The sequence below is a fragment of the Pan paniscus genome, chromosome 9 (assembly GCF_029289425.2).
Source record: "Pan paniscus chromosome 9, NHGRI_mPanPan1-v2.0_pri, whole genome shotgun sequence".
In the NCBI taxonomy this organism is placed as follows: Eukaryota; Metazoa; Chordata; class Mammalia; order Primates; family Hominidae; genus Pan; species Pan paniscus.
In genome coordinates, this window is record NC_073258.2 from 27,027,445 (window position 1) to 27,041,331 (window position 13,887).

Here is a 13,887-nt window from a genome sequence, read left to right on the forward strand (position 1 = left end):
TTAACATTAAAACTGAGATCTTAAGACTGACAAAACAGACTCTTTATAGCAATTAAGAAGCAACATTCCAACCTGACTTTAGTGTAACATCGCATGACAAATAAAGAAGGAAATCAAATTATTTTACATCAAAATATGTTTTCTTACCATATTTTGAAATGGCTCTTTTTATCTGTAAAGAGTCTTTATTAATGTAACTCAATCTTTCCCCTTCCAAGCCCTCCAATCCTGAAGACATGAACTGCGAGCCTGGCACATTTTAAGGCCTGATAAGAGACGTTTGCCATCTATTTTCTGTAGAGTCAGCTTCTGTGGCGGCTTCATCTATATAATAACAACCTTGGCTTTCACCACCCCCCTTATGTTAACCCCAAGCATTTCTTTCTGCTGGCTTCAACTGTAGGCAAAGCTTAACTGTTTTAATCAATTACCTATGACCTGAAAGCCACATCTTCTCCCACCTTTGAGATACCTTACATTTTCAGACCGAACCAATGTGTACCTCACATGTATTGATACATTGATTAATTCCACATGTCTTCCTAAAATGTATAAAAGCAAGCTGTAACCTAACCACCTTACACACATGTTCTCAGGATCTCCTGAGACTGTGTCAAGAACGATTGTCCTCACAATTGTCTTCAAATAAATCTTTTCAAATATTTTACGAAGTTTGACTTTTGTCATCAACAGTTTGCATTTCCCTGTGCATCCATATCTAAATTCCACTGATAGCTTTTACCTTGAGTAACCAAATGCAGCATAACTGCAGCTCTATACCATGGGGGACCATGTGGCCACCCAGGAATCAAAGGTTCTTCACCCCCTGCTCTTTTATTATTTCTCTTTCCAAACTGTGTTTCCCTGAGCCTAAGCAGTGCTAGCAAATCTCATTCCCTTGACACCAATTGTTTTGGGAAAAACTGTCAAACCATGTTTTTCTTCTGCTCCCATACCACAACAATTAACACAGAAGACTTCTGTGACCAAATGTATGGGGATTTGTTCTACTAAGAAGTAGCAGACACCAGCTGAGTCTCCTCCAATTTAATTCTGACACTACTTAGCTGGAGATAGTGTCAGATCCCACAGGTTGAAGGCTCAGTCACTAAGATTGCTTCCCCTGCTCAGACACCAGTCTCAAGTCAGGGCCTATAGAACTTCTGACCCACCAGCTTCAAGTTGAGGTTCCCATAACCACCTCCTTTGTTTTGATTAGTTTTCTGGAGTGCCTTACAGAACTCGAGGAAACATCTACATTTACTAGTTTATTATAAAGGCAATTAAAAAGTATACGAAGAGATAGATAAGGCAAGTTATAGGGGAAGGGGCATGGGGCTTCCATGCCATCCCTGGGTATGTGACCCACCAGGAACATCTGCGTGCTTAGCTCAGGAGAGCCTGAGAACATGTGTTTGTGTGTATATCATGAAGCTCTACAATTGATAGTTTTAAACTATTAGTATATAGTAAGAAATCACCAACAAACTGCCTATATTTCTTTACCACACCCAGTAGATTTACAGAAATGATATACAAATAAAATATGTATTGAAACATAAATGAAGTTCTATAAATTCAAAAATATTAATAGCACATATGTTATTAAACTCTATTTTAATAAAAGTAAAAATAATTTTTATAAGAGGTCAAATAATTTCTTGTTTAAAAATATGTTCTAATAACCATTGGATTAGTGAGAAATGATCAAACACATTGTCATACTTGGCACTTAGTAATGATGAAAATCATACATGTCAAAGTAATACTTACTGGATAATGAATACCTTTAAATATATTTTCAGGTAAATGAAAGATAGATGACATTAATTCAAGAAGTTGGTTAAAAAGCAGAAGCTCAAACTCAATGTACTAAGGAAAGAGAATTATAAAGACTAGACAAAAAACAATAAACTATGAAAGAAACAAAAATCCCCTAAATCCTTAGTTCTTTGAAAAGATTATGCTAAAGAAAAAAGGTTATGATAAAAATTGAATAAGAATAAAAGACTCAAATGTTAAAATGTCAAATGTCAAATAAAAAAGAGAAAAAGGCCATATTCCCAATTTAAAGTATGATCAGCAACTGTCAACTAATTAATTTTAAATTGTAAACAAAAGTCCTAGGTCATATTAATATAAAATTCCAAAATTTCTGCAATTAGAAATATAATACTTGAATAGACCAATGCATTTCAAATTTTATTGTACTAAAAGGCATCTATTTCCCCAAATTCTGAAGAAGGATTTTAATGATGACTTTTACCTAATTTTCAATGACCAATTAATTCCTAATAAATGCAAGTATTTTGTGGAAAATAAATAACTCTCATCTCGTTATGTGAGCATATGCATTTATTATTGCAAATCAATTCATAACAATATGACTAAATAAACTTATAGGCATATTTCATTAATGAATGTAGATGTAAAAATTCTGAGTAAACAAATCTAAGAGTGTATTAACAAAATACACATCATGATCAATGAAGACAAACATGTCATCTCTTCAGGAAAATGTGTTCTATGTTTTGAATTGAAAGAGTGATAATTTCTAACTCAGAAACCATAAAGAGATGACAGAATCTTTAACTAATGTGGGAATGACTTGTGTGTGTGTGTGTGTGTGTGTGTGTGTACATGTGCTTGTGTGTATATCATGAATATTTTATTTTATAATGTGCATCTGGTTGGTGGTGGAATCTAGGGAAAGATTAATATCACTGGGGTCAACACTTAAAAATTTTGGTAAAGATTCAAATAAAATCCTTTGTAGTTTTTCTCCCTATTTGAAGATTCTAGTTTAAATAAGGATTAAATTAACACATATTTATAACTTTTTTATTGTATAAATCATCCGCTAATTATTTTCACTGAAAGGAAGACTATAGTTGTAATTGAAGTTTGGATAAGTAAGGGAGATTAAGATCACTGATGCTCTCTCTCAAATTGGGGCAAATTTTGGATTTGATTAGAGAAATATTGTTGTGCTATTTTAGATTTAAGAGCAGATAATCTTGTGTATTGTCCTTGATTAAACATCAAATTACTATGGATTTTTTTCTATCAAGATAAGAGACTGTTTATGCACATATGGTGCAAATGCTCACAACATTTGGTAAGTCTATAGTAAAATGCTATGAAACATTGATTTATTTATCATTTTTTCATTGATTGAAAAAAGATGATCTTCCTCATTCAATTTTAAAAAATATGAAAAAGGATGTATATCTGAAAAAATAAATTAAAAAAACAGTATATCTTTCTTGATCTAATTCTGTTTAAAAATACTCTTTATGGAAATACAAACATTTATGTTTATTCCTAAGCAAATAATGAAATGGTAAATATTTCAAACCTGTGACCCTAATGGAAAACCCTAACAGAGAGCAGTGAAGAATGAGCTCTCAGGTGTGACCAGGATAATTAAAGATTTTAATGATTATTGAATGCATTTCCCTACTCTTGTTAATTTTTATGGCTTAACTTGTCCTGAGACATAATTAGTCTAAAGCAAGAGTTTTAGCTTCAAGCTTTGAATCTCATTAAAAATAAAGAATTGTTATGTTCTTTCAATCTTATTCAGGGTAAATACAATGTATTTTCTGTTTCTGAGAATTATTGTATAACTATCAATAAGAATGCTTATTCTTTCATGGGTGTTAAAAATCTGTTGGGATTCTAAATCCATGGCCTAAAATGCTAATACATTTTTAATGTTCAAAATATATTTTATGTCTTGAATATTTAAGTATTGCATTCTCAAGTTTTTCTGTCCTTGTTTAACATTTAATAATTATAGTCTTGACATGGTAATGTATTTTCATTATACTTTAAGTTAATTGTTAAGTATGAACAATGTGTGCAGTACCCATATATGGGGATTTAGGGGAAATAATGGTATCAGTGAAAGAACAGGTTATTAATATAAGTAATATGGCTTTAAGTAGTTGGTGACATAACTAAAGACAAATCTGTACAAAGCAAAATTTTCTGGAGCTAATAAAATGCTTGTGTAGAAAAGAATGTAAAAGCTGTTTTTTGGGGGATGCACTGTTACTCTGCATACGTGTTTAATTTTGAATGGGGTTAGGTTCTACTTGGTGTAAATCAAAAAGTATCTGAGACAGATCTCAATCAATTTCAAAGCTTATTTCACCAAGGTTAAGGACATGTCAGTGACAAAGCCTCAGGAGGGTCTGAGAACAAGTGCCCCTGGTGGTCGGGCTACAGCTTGGTTTTATATGTTTTAGGGAGACAGAAGACATCAGTGAATACATGTAAGATGTACATTGGTTTGGTCCAGAAAGGCAGGACAACTTGAAGTGGTGGGGAGCCAGTAGGGTGGCAGAATGTCCAGCTTCCAGGTCATAGTTGATTTCAAAGATTTTGTGATCGGCAATTGGCAAAGATATTCTGATTGGCAATTGGTTATCTAAGAGTTAGAATCAATAGTAGGGAGTGTCTGGGTTAAGATAAGTGGTTGTGTTATGGAGACCAGGGTTTTTATTATGCAGATAAAGCCTCCAGGTAGCAGGCTTTAGAGCAAATAGATTATCTTAAGGTCTCCGTTTTAATGTTAAATTCCCGTCATGGCCTGAACTTGTATTTCAGGTTAACTTTGGAATGTCGTTGGCTGAGTGGAGGAGTCCATTCAGTTGATTAGGAGGACTTAGAGTTTTACTTTTGGGTTACAGTGGTGATACCTTGGTTTTTCTATCAACTTGAACTATCTACCTAATGGACAATGAGGACTAGTGTTTTGGGGTTACTGTCAATATTTTCAAAATTCAAGATTACTTTGAAAATTAATATGGCTAAAACACTAGACATGTTAATTCTCAAGCTTCTCTTTCTGTATTATGTGTTCTTTTGCCATAAAAAGTGTTTGGTTTGGGTTTTCTGTAACAACTGAGGAAATGATAATGCCTGGAAACTTACACAGGCCTGAAAGAAAAAAGTGTTAACAGGTGTTGTAAAACTTCTGATGGACTTTATGGAAAGCCAAGCCCAGGAGTCAGATGTGATGAGGCTGTTAGGTGGTACTGGAACTATTGCAGCTCTTGAAGATGTCAGAAAGAGGAATCCCTGGATTTTCATTCTTATAGTCCTCTAGATAAATGACTCAGCTGGCTTTCCATTGACTGTTTCTATTTCTGTAACAACTGACTTCCTCTGCATATTACTTATGCAACACTTGACTTAACACAGCCTTAATAATACCTTATGACGTCCTTTACCTATCTCAGCTGAGAACTAGCCAGTTTTCTCTAGAGGTTCCCAGTTCAAATCTCCCAAGGAAAATCCAACAGCCCAGATTTTATTTTAGAGTCAGAATTATTTAGTTATACTTATTCTTTACCCTGGACTTTCCATATCTTGTGTATTATTCTGTTCTTGCATTGTTATAAAGAAATACCTGAGACTGGGTAATTTATAAAGAAAAAAGGTTTAATTGGCTCAGGTTCCACAGGCTATACAGGAAGCATAGCTGGGGAGGTCTCAGGGAGCTTTTACTCATGGCAGAAGGCAAAGCTGGAGTAGGCAGCTTCACATGGGCAGAACAGGAGGAAGACAGAGAAGGGGGAGAGATGCTACATGCTTTTAAACAATCATATCTCATAATAACTCTATTATAAAAACAGCAGTAGGATGGTGCTAAACCATTAGAAACCACCCCTATGATCCAATCACCTGCCACCAGGCCCTAGCTCCAGCGTTAAGGATTAAGGATTACATTTCAACATGAGATTAGGGTGGGAACACAGACCTAAGACACATCATCCAGTAACTGGGAAATGATGATAATGGGAAAAATCATTCAAAGGATGATTGCTAATGCCAGAGCTGTATCCAGGCTGTGGGCCACTCACCTCTGGGCTCCAGGCTGCAGACACCTATATACTGCTCTATGAGAGAAAAATCTATCTCATTTAAACCACTGTATTTAGGGATATGTCAGTTACAGTGCCTCATTCTTCACCTTGATTAATTTAGTAATTGTTTACTTTCAACTGTGGTTACTACCATAACAAATTCACTAGCTACAATAAATTAACTGGTATTACATAAAATAAATACAAATAAATCTCATAAAGTTGATTTTCTCATAATTTAGGCAAACTTTAACATAAAGTAATAGTATTTATTTTTCAAAAGTGCATACACAATAAATAAAATGTATACAAATATGCATGAGACAAATATGTAAGTTCAGTATAGTGGTTACCTAAGGAGTGCGGGGGAATAAAGGAATAGAAGTTAGCTGAAGCTTTAATAATAAATAATGATAAATAATAATATATTATTTATAAAAGGGTCTGAAGAAAATTGGATAAAACATTCACATCTGGTTAATGTGTAGGGTTAGCCCACAGGCATTTCACATATTACTTTTTGTTCTTTTCTTCATCTTTGAAATGTTTCAGAACTAAATATTTTTTAAAATTGTGTATATGGTAAAAATTAACCTTCTTCCTAAATTTAATTTCCAACCCAATGCCTCAGTCTATCTTCAGAGATCACCTGGATCATGAGTCTCTTTTATCATTTCAGGAAACTTCTAAGAATACATTGTTCAATGCATGAGGCTATTGAGCATTAGATATATGACTAATCCAAACTGAGATGTACTGTAAGTGTAAAACACACATTGGAATCTAAAGGCATATAACACAAAAAGAATGCAAATTACGTCATGAGTAATCCATGTCCAAATAATATTTTGAATATATTGAAATAAGTGTATTATAAAAATTAAATTTACCTTGTGTCACTACTTTATTAAAAATGTGACTACAAGAAAATTGAAAATTGGATAAATTAAATGTTTCATCCACTGTCATAGTTATTTTCTTATTATAGGGAACTCTCAGTGACTATAGTCTCAGTGACTAGTGTACTCTCAGGGATTATAAAGATTATAAATTCTATAAAAGTCTTGACCACTTACTATGCTACCTTCTTTTACAAAGTACTCAGGGCAGGTAATGCTATTTTTAGGAAATACGGTTTCAATAAGTGGCATAAGGTGACAGATCCTGATGATATCTTGTTCAGAAGGAAACATCATGGTGTCTTCGGTAGACTATTCTTAATGTCCCATAGTTTTGAGGTAAGGGATATTATTATGTAATTGCTCTGACACTTGGCAACAGGTCATAATTACCTGGAGTGTTTTAGAAATAGAGATTCCTAGGTTCAACTCTAGAATCTATTTTTTCTTTTTTTAAAGAACCACATTTTTAAAAGGAAATGAAATTTATCCAGGTAAGAGAATCACAGTCATAAAGTGTAGGGTTTATCAATTAAAAAAAATAATAAATAGTTTGTTAAATGAAAAAAGGTATTTTAATATAATCAATGAATGTATGTATGAATTTAGTAATGAAGGTTTTGATTAAGGAACAGTGTAATTATTTGTTCTTTTTCAATATTTGTTAATAAATAATTTATTATTTCTCAAAATAATGAAAAAAATAATGAAAGCCATGGTAATGAGTTTGGAATGTGTCTACATAATAGTCTATTCATTTTCAGATTAATTTTTTAAAGACTGAAGTTGAAAGAAAGAGCAAAATGATCCGAGACCTCCAGAATGAGGTAAGATTTATTTCATCTTAGATACATTTTATATAGATCAAATAATATACATAAATGCACATATAAATTTGCCACTAGTTTGGAGTATTAAACACTTGCATATTTAATTTTCAGTTATAAACTAATGTAGAGAAATTGTAAGGTGAAGAATTTCAAAAAGTAGATAATCCTTACGTTTATATATATTTGATAATTTCATTAGTCCAAACTTCTCTAGTTCATTTTTCTTTCTAATTATATTTTGCTTAGGGTGATATTAAAAATCAATTTTCATTTAATACATTTACTTATTTGTTTAATAAATGACATTACAGGCACTGAAGAAGAAAGCTAGCTAGAAATTGGCTGCGTGCTAGAAAGGGCCAATCTAGAATGAAAAATGTGTTTAAGGATAATCTCAAAATAATGTAAATTTAAACATAAACAAGTTGTAATCATTTCCATGATAGCCTTTAAAATGTAAGCATCCTATTAAATACTGCATACATTTTTCTTCTTTGATTCTTTATCTTGTTATACAATTACTTTAATTTTTTATAATTTCTCCATTACCTATTTCTACCTTTTCATTTCCTTTTTATTAAATGCAATTAATTAAGACCATTGAACCATGACTAATTCACGATAAGTCTTCCTTGATCAATCTCACTAATTATGTTTTATTTTGAATCCTGATTATGATGGAAAATATCAACATACGAGAGTTATCAGAATACTGGGTATAATGGATAATATTTATTTTGTTGGAGTCATTTAGGGCTCAGTGAGAAAGCCAGCTTACTCAAATCAAAAAATGCTCACATACGGTTTAAAACAAGGAAAACATTTTAAACGAGATTAAAGTCAGTTTTAAAATAGGGTAGGGAGTACATTTATATATGCACATGCACACGTGCGTGGGCACATACACACACAATCAGCAATATGAACCCAGTTGTATGATTATAAGAGAATTTCAACTTTATTTTTATCTTTATATAAGTAGCATCAGTTCACTTTTAATCTTAGATAACTTCTTAAAATCTAGAATTCAACTAAGGAGCAAGTTCTTTCAAAAAACCACTAGGCTGGGCACAGTGGCTCACAACTATAATCCCAGCACTTAGGGAGGCTGAGGTGGGAGGATCGCTTGAGCCCAGGAGTTTGAGACCAGTCTGGACAACATGGTAAAATCTCATCTCTAAAAAAAAAAAAAAAAAAAAAAAAAAAAAAATTAGCTGGGAGTGGTGGCTCACTTGTAGTCCCAGCTTCTTATGAGGCCAAGGCAGGAGGATTGCTTGAGCCTCAGAGGTCGAGGTTGCAGTGAACAGTGATCATGTCACTGCATTTCAGCCTGGGTGACAGAGCAAGACCCTGTCTCTATTAAAAATAAGTTTAAAAAATAAAAATTAGAACAACAACAAAAACCTACCAGGCTGGCTCATGCCTGTAATCCCAGTGCTTTGGGAGGCCAAGGTAGCAGGGTTGCTTAAGGCCAAGAGTTCCAAGTCAGCCTAAGCAACATAATGAGATTCCATCTCTACCAAATAAATAAATAAATGCAAAACTATGAATTATTAATAACAAGTAACAAAATACTTTGTCTTGGGAGGTTATTTTTATAGTGAAATTGCACTTTGATAACTACATAGACTAGAATAATTCAGAAAGAAATACAACCCTACAGAAATAATATCTGCTAAATATGAGTTTTATAATTAAATTTGCTACTATTCACTTTAATACTATTAAGAACATATGAAATGAAAATTGATAACCAAAAAAGCTTTGGTCTTTTTACAAAACCTAACGGTGAACATATATTAGCAATTAAATGTTTTCAATTTTACTCCTTTATATCAAATTATTTAATTTTTAGTAAATAATCAGTACCCATGTAGAGATTAAGGCAGATTTATTTAATGAAATAACTGGTGTATACACTGTACAGTGAAGTTATATGGGCACTTCATGGAAGATTTTCAGTTCAGGCATAAGAAAAAAACAGGTAAATTGATTAGACAAAATACAGTGGTGAGGGAGATAAAACAGATACAAATAAATTTCTGGAAGAAGTTTGAAATCCACTAAGTGGTTACTTTTGAGTGAGGGAATTAGGGAAGTGCCAAAAGATGAAGGCTAAGTCCCTCCTATGCCTATTTTGTTGAGGGTTTTTATCATAAAGGGATCCTGGATTTTATCAAATGCTTTTTCTGCATCTATTGAGACAACCGTATGGGTTTTGTTTTTAATTCTGGTTATGTGATGTACCACATTTATTGACCACATATGTTAAGAAATGAGATAGACAGCAACACAATAATTTTTTCCTTTCTTTTTCTTTTTTTTTTTTTTTTGAGACGGAGCTTCGCTCTGTTGCCCAGGCTGGAGTGCAGTGGCTTGATCTCGGCTCACTGCAAGCTGCGCCTCCCAGGTTCACACCATTCTCTGGCCTCAGCCTCTGAGTAGCTAGGACTACAGATGCCCGCCACCACGCCTGGCTAGTTTTTTGTATTTTTAATAAAGACAGGGTTTCACTGTGTTAGCCAGGATGGTCTCCATCTCCTAACCTGGTGATCCGCCTGCCTAGGCCTCCCAAAGTGCTGGGATTACAGGCATGAGCTACCGCACCCGGCCAATTTTTGCATTTTTTGTAGAGAAGGGGTTTCTCTATGTTGCCCAGGTGGGTCTTGCATTCTTGGGCTCAAGAAATCCACTCACCTCAGCCTCCTAAAATGCTGGGATTACAGGAGTAAACCACCATGCCCTGCCAATCAGAGTATTTCAAGCACCTTTATTTCATCTATTTCCAGTTACCTATATCTTCTCATGGGCACCACTTTTAACCTCTGAATTGTACTGTTATGACTTAACAAAAGCTCTATTGTGATTCATGTGGTCTCTAAGTTTCAGTTTTGGGCCGTCTGCTTTTCTCTTTATATTCTTTTTTATGAAATATTCAAGTCAAATCTATTCTGCAACAATGTGTATTTCCTTGCATCAAATAATCATATTAACAATTAACAAGGGGTGAAATAATGTCAGCAAAGCTTTAAAAATCATTTTGTTTTTCTTTCCAATATGTTGAGTTTTGAAGCATTCAGGCAAAAGACTTTTCAAATTTTAAAGAAATTGTTATCAATACAAGGACATAAGAAAAAGATTGAAAATGTATGAAAGGGCTTCCTTTTAGTGGTTGTAGTGATACTTATTGCATTAAAACTCTTATGCTTTTTGCTGGGTAAGATGTGAATACAGAAGTTTCTGTTAAGACTTTTCCCCTGCATTGAAACAAGAGATTTAAGAAAAATCTGCATCAAATTTTAATTTTGATGATAGTGTGCTTTGTTAGAAGTTAATTCCCTCGAAGATCTATATCCCAAAGGAAGAACACTAAATCCTGAATATAAAGTTTCAAAGAATCAAATGACTATGATGTTTGAGATAAATGCTAAAAAAAATTGTATTTACACTTTTATTAGTTTCTTTACTGTTTTTCTTAGTCTCACTTTGTTGCCCAGGCTACAGGGCAGTGGCGCGATCTCAGCTCACTGCAACCTCCACCTCCCGGGTTCAAGTGATACCCCTGGCTCAGCCTCCTGAGTAGCTGGGACTACAGGCATGTGCCACCAAACCCAGCTAATTTCTATATTTTTAGTAGAGATGGGGTATCACCGTGTTGGCCAGGCTGGTCTGTAACTCCTGACCTCAGGTGTGATCCACCCACACCCATATCAGCTTCCCAAAGTGCTGGAATTACAGGTGTGAACCTCTACACCCAGTTTTTTTTTTTTTTTTTATTTTTTATGTTCTGGTAACAATGTTACATAGTAAGTGGTCTTCCCCAATCCAATTTTCCCTCCAAAATTTCTATTTTTAGTGTGTAATTTGTAGAATATAAGATTTCCTATATGCAAAATTGGACTCATAATTCATATATCACCAGTTTTCCAGTAACTTTGTAATCTAAGTCTCTAGTTCTAATCTCTCTTGTGTAATCTTTCTGTTAAAAAGGTTAACTGAGATATAATACCATTTTTGAAGAGTTTTTTTGAGCAAACAACAATGCATAAATTGGGCTGTTCTGAACTAGAAGTGGTTCAGGAGCTTCACTAAGGAAATACAGTGGAAGGTTTTTATGTGACTAAAATAGAAGTGAAGCAAAGAAAATATTTGTTTGATTACAGTTAGACAGTTGCTGTATTTGGTCTATCCCACTGGAAAATCTCTAGTTATAAAATTACAAGTTTGTTTCTTCTGTGTGGTTAAGCTCAAGTTCTGTTTTTCTTTAATATAGGCATTTATTTACAATGACCCACATTAAGTTTTTCATATGTTTGCAAATCAAGCAACGATAACGTCACTTACAAAGCCTAACTGGCTTTGTCTGGTCAAGGATTCTTCAGGGCTCGTCTCCATTTTAATTTACTTTAACACCTCCTTGTGCCTTCAATGTTTATTTTGCATTTTGTGTTTGAATATTGTTTGGTTGCAAAAAGTATACAGTTTTGCTCCAGAAAATAAATCAAAACAAGGAAACAAATGAAAAATTCAACCTCCCTTCTCTAATTTCCATACATATGGCAACTGCCTCATCATGTAGTCAATCTCGCATGCTTCGAAGGTCAGAATTTATTCTGACTTTCACTTTCAAAACACCCTTTCTATAGTATCATTTCATTTTTTTTTGAGTTTTATTTATTTTACTCCTAAGATAAAATCAATTTGTCTGTAATGGTCTGAGATATAAGACAGGCTCAAAAATGAGTAGGGTAATATATAAGTCTAGGAAATATTAGGCAAATCAGGCACTGGGACAAGCATCTTTAATTAGTTGAAATTTTTTTTTTCTTTTTTTGATACAGGGTCTCACTCTGTCACCCTGGCTGGAGCGCAGTGGTGCGATCTCAGCTCACTGCAACCTCCACCTCCTGGGTTCAAACGATTCTCCTGCCTCAGCCTCCCAAGTAGCTGGGACTACAGGCATTATATTTTTAGTGGAGACAGGGTTTTGTCATGTTGGCCAGGCTGGTCTTGAATTCCTGACCTCAGGTGATCCACCCGCCTTGGCCTCCCAAAGTGCTGGGATTACAGGCATAAGCCACTGCACCCTGCCAAAATTTTTAAATAAAGGTGTTAGTTGGATAATGTTCAGGGCTTTTGAAAGAATTACATAGTTGGAAATACTTCATGAACACTAGTATTTAAACAGTCTATGTTCAAGGGGTTAATATTTAAAATATGTAAGAAACTCAAGCAATTAAGTAGCAAATAAATAATCTCATAAAATGGACAAAATATCTGCATAGACATTCATCAGAAGAAGATTTACAAATGCCCAAAAGGTAAATAAAAAAATACTCTCAACATCACTAATCATCACGAAAATGCCAATCGAAGCTATGATAAAATATCAACTCACTTCATTTAAAATGGCTGGTATCAAAAAGAGAAGTAAGGAATGCTGGCAAGGATGTGGAGAAAGAACTGTTATACACTAGGGGTGGGACTTCAGTGAGTACAGCCATTATGAACAACAATATGAAAGTTTCTCAAAAACTAAAAATAGAACTACCATATGATCCAATAATATAACTACTTGTTATATATCCGAAGGAAATGAAATCAATATGTTGAAGAGATGTCTGCACACTCATGTTTATTACAGCACTATCACAATAGCTAAGATATGGAATCAATGTGTTTATAGATGAATGGATAAAAATGTGGTATATATAAACAATGAAATACTATTCAGCTATTAAAAAGAATGAAATCCTGTCATTTGTGCAAACATGGATGAACCTAGAGGACATTGTGTTAAGTGAAATTAGCCAAGCACAGAAGGACAAATACTGCATGATGTCACTCATATGAGAAATCTACAAAAGTTTATCTCAAAGAAGTAGAGAGAATAGTGGTTATCAGAAGCTGGAGAAAGCAGGGAGTACAAGGAGATGGAAGAAGTTTTGTCAACAGGTACAAAGTTAAAGTTAGGTAGGATAAATAAGTTCTGCGTCTTATTGCACAGTAGGGTCACTGTAGTCACCAACAGTGTATTATGTATTTCAAAATAGTTAGAAAAGAGGATTTTGAATGTTCTCACCACAAGGAAATAACAACTCTTTGAGGTGATAGATATGCTGATTACTCTGACTTGATAATTACACAATCTATATGTGTATTGAACATCATATTGCAGCTGATAAATATGTACAATTATGTGTCGATTAAAACCTAATAAAACAAAAATAACTTAAAAAATTTAAACTCGTTTCTGATAAAATAATGAAAAACACATTCTGT

The 13,887-nt window shown here is 33.8% G+C and overlaps 1 protein-coding gene across 6 annotated transcripts in view; it reads left to right on the forward strand.

The window, feature by feature from the left end:
• LUZP2 (leucine zipper protein 2) overlaps positions 1–13,887 on the forward strand; it is a 589,723-nt gene that overhangs the window by 265,697 nt on the left and 310,139 nt on the right. For all 6 annotated transcript variants that reach the window (XM_055094247.2, XM_034932301.3, XM_034932302.3 and 3 more), the window contains exon 5: positions 7,540–7,602. In XM_055094247.2, the coding sequence (XP_054950222.2) occupies positions 7,540–7,602 (63 nt within the window). The remainder of the gene's footprint in view (positions 1–7,539; positions 7,603–13,887) is intronic.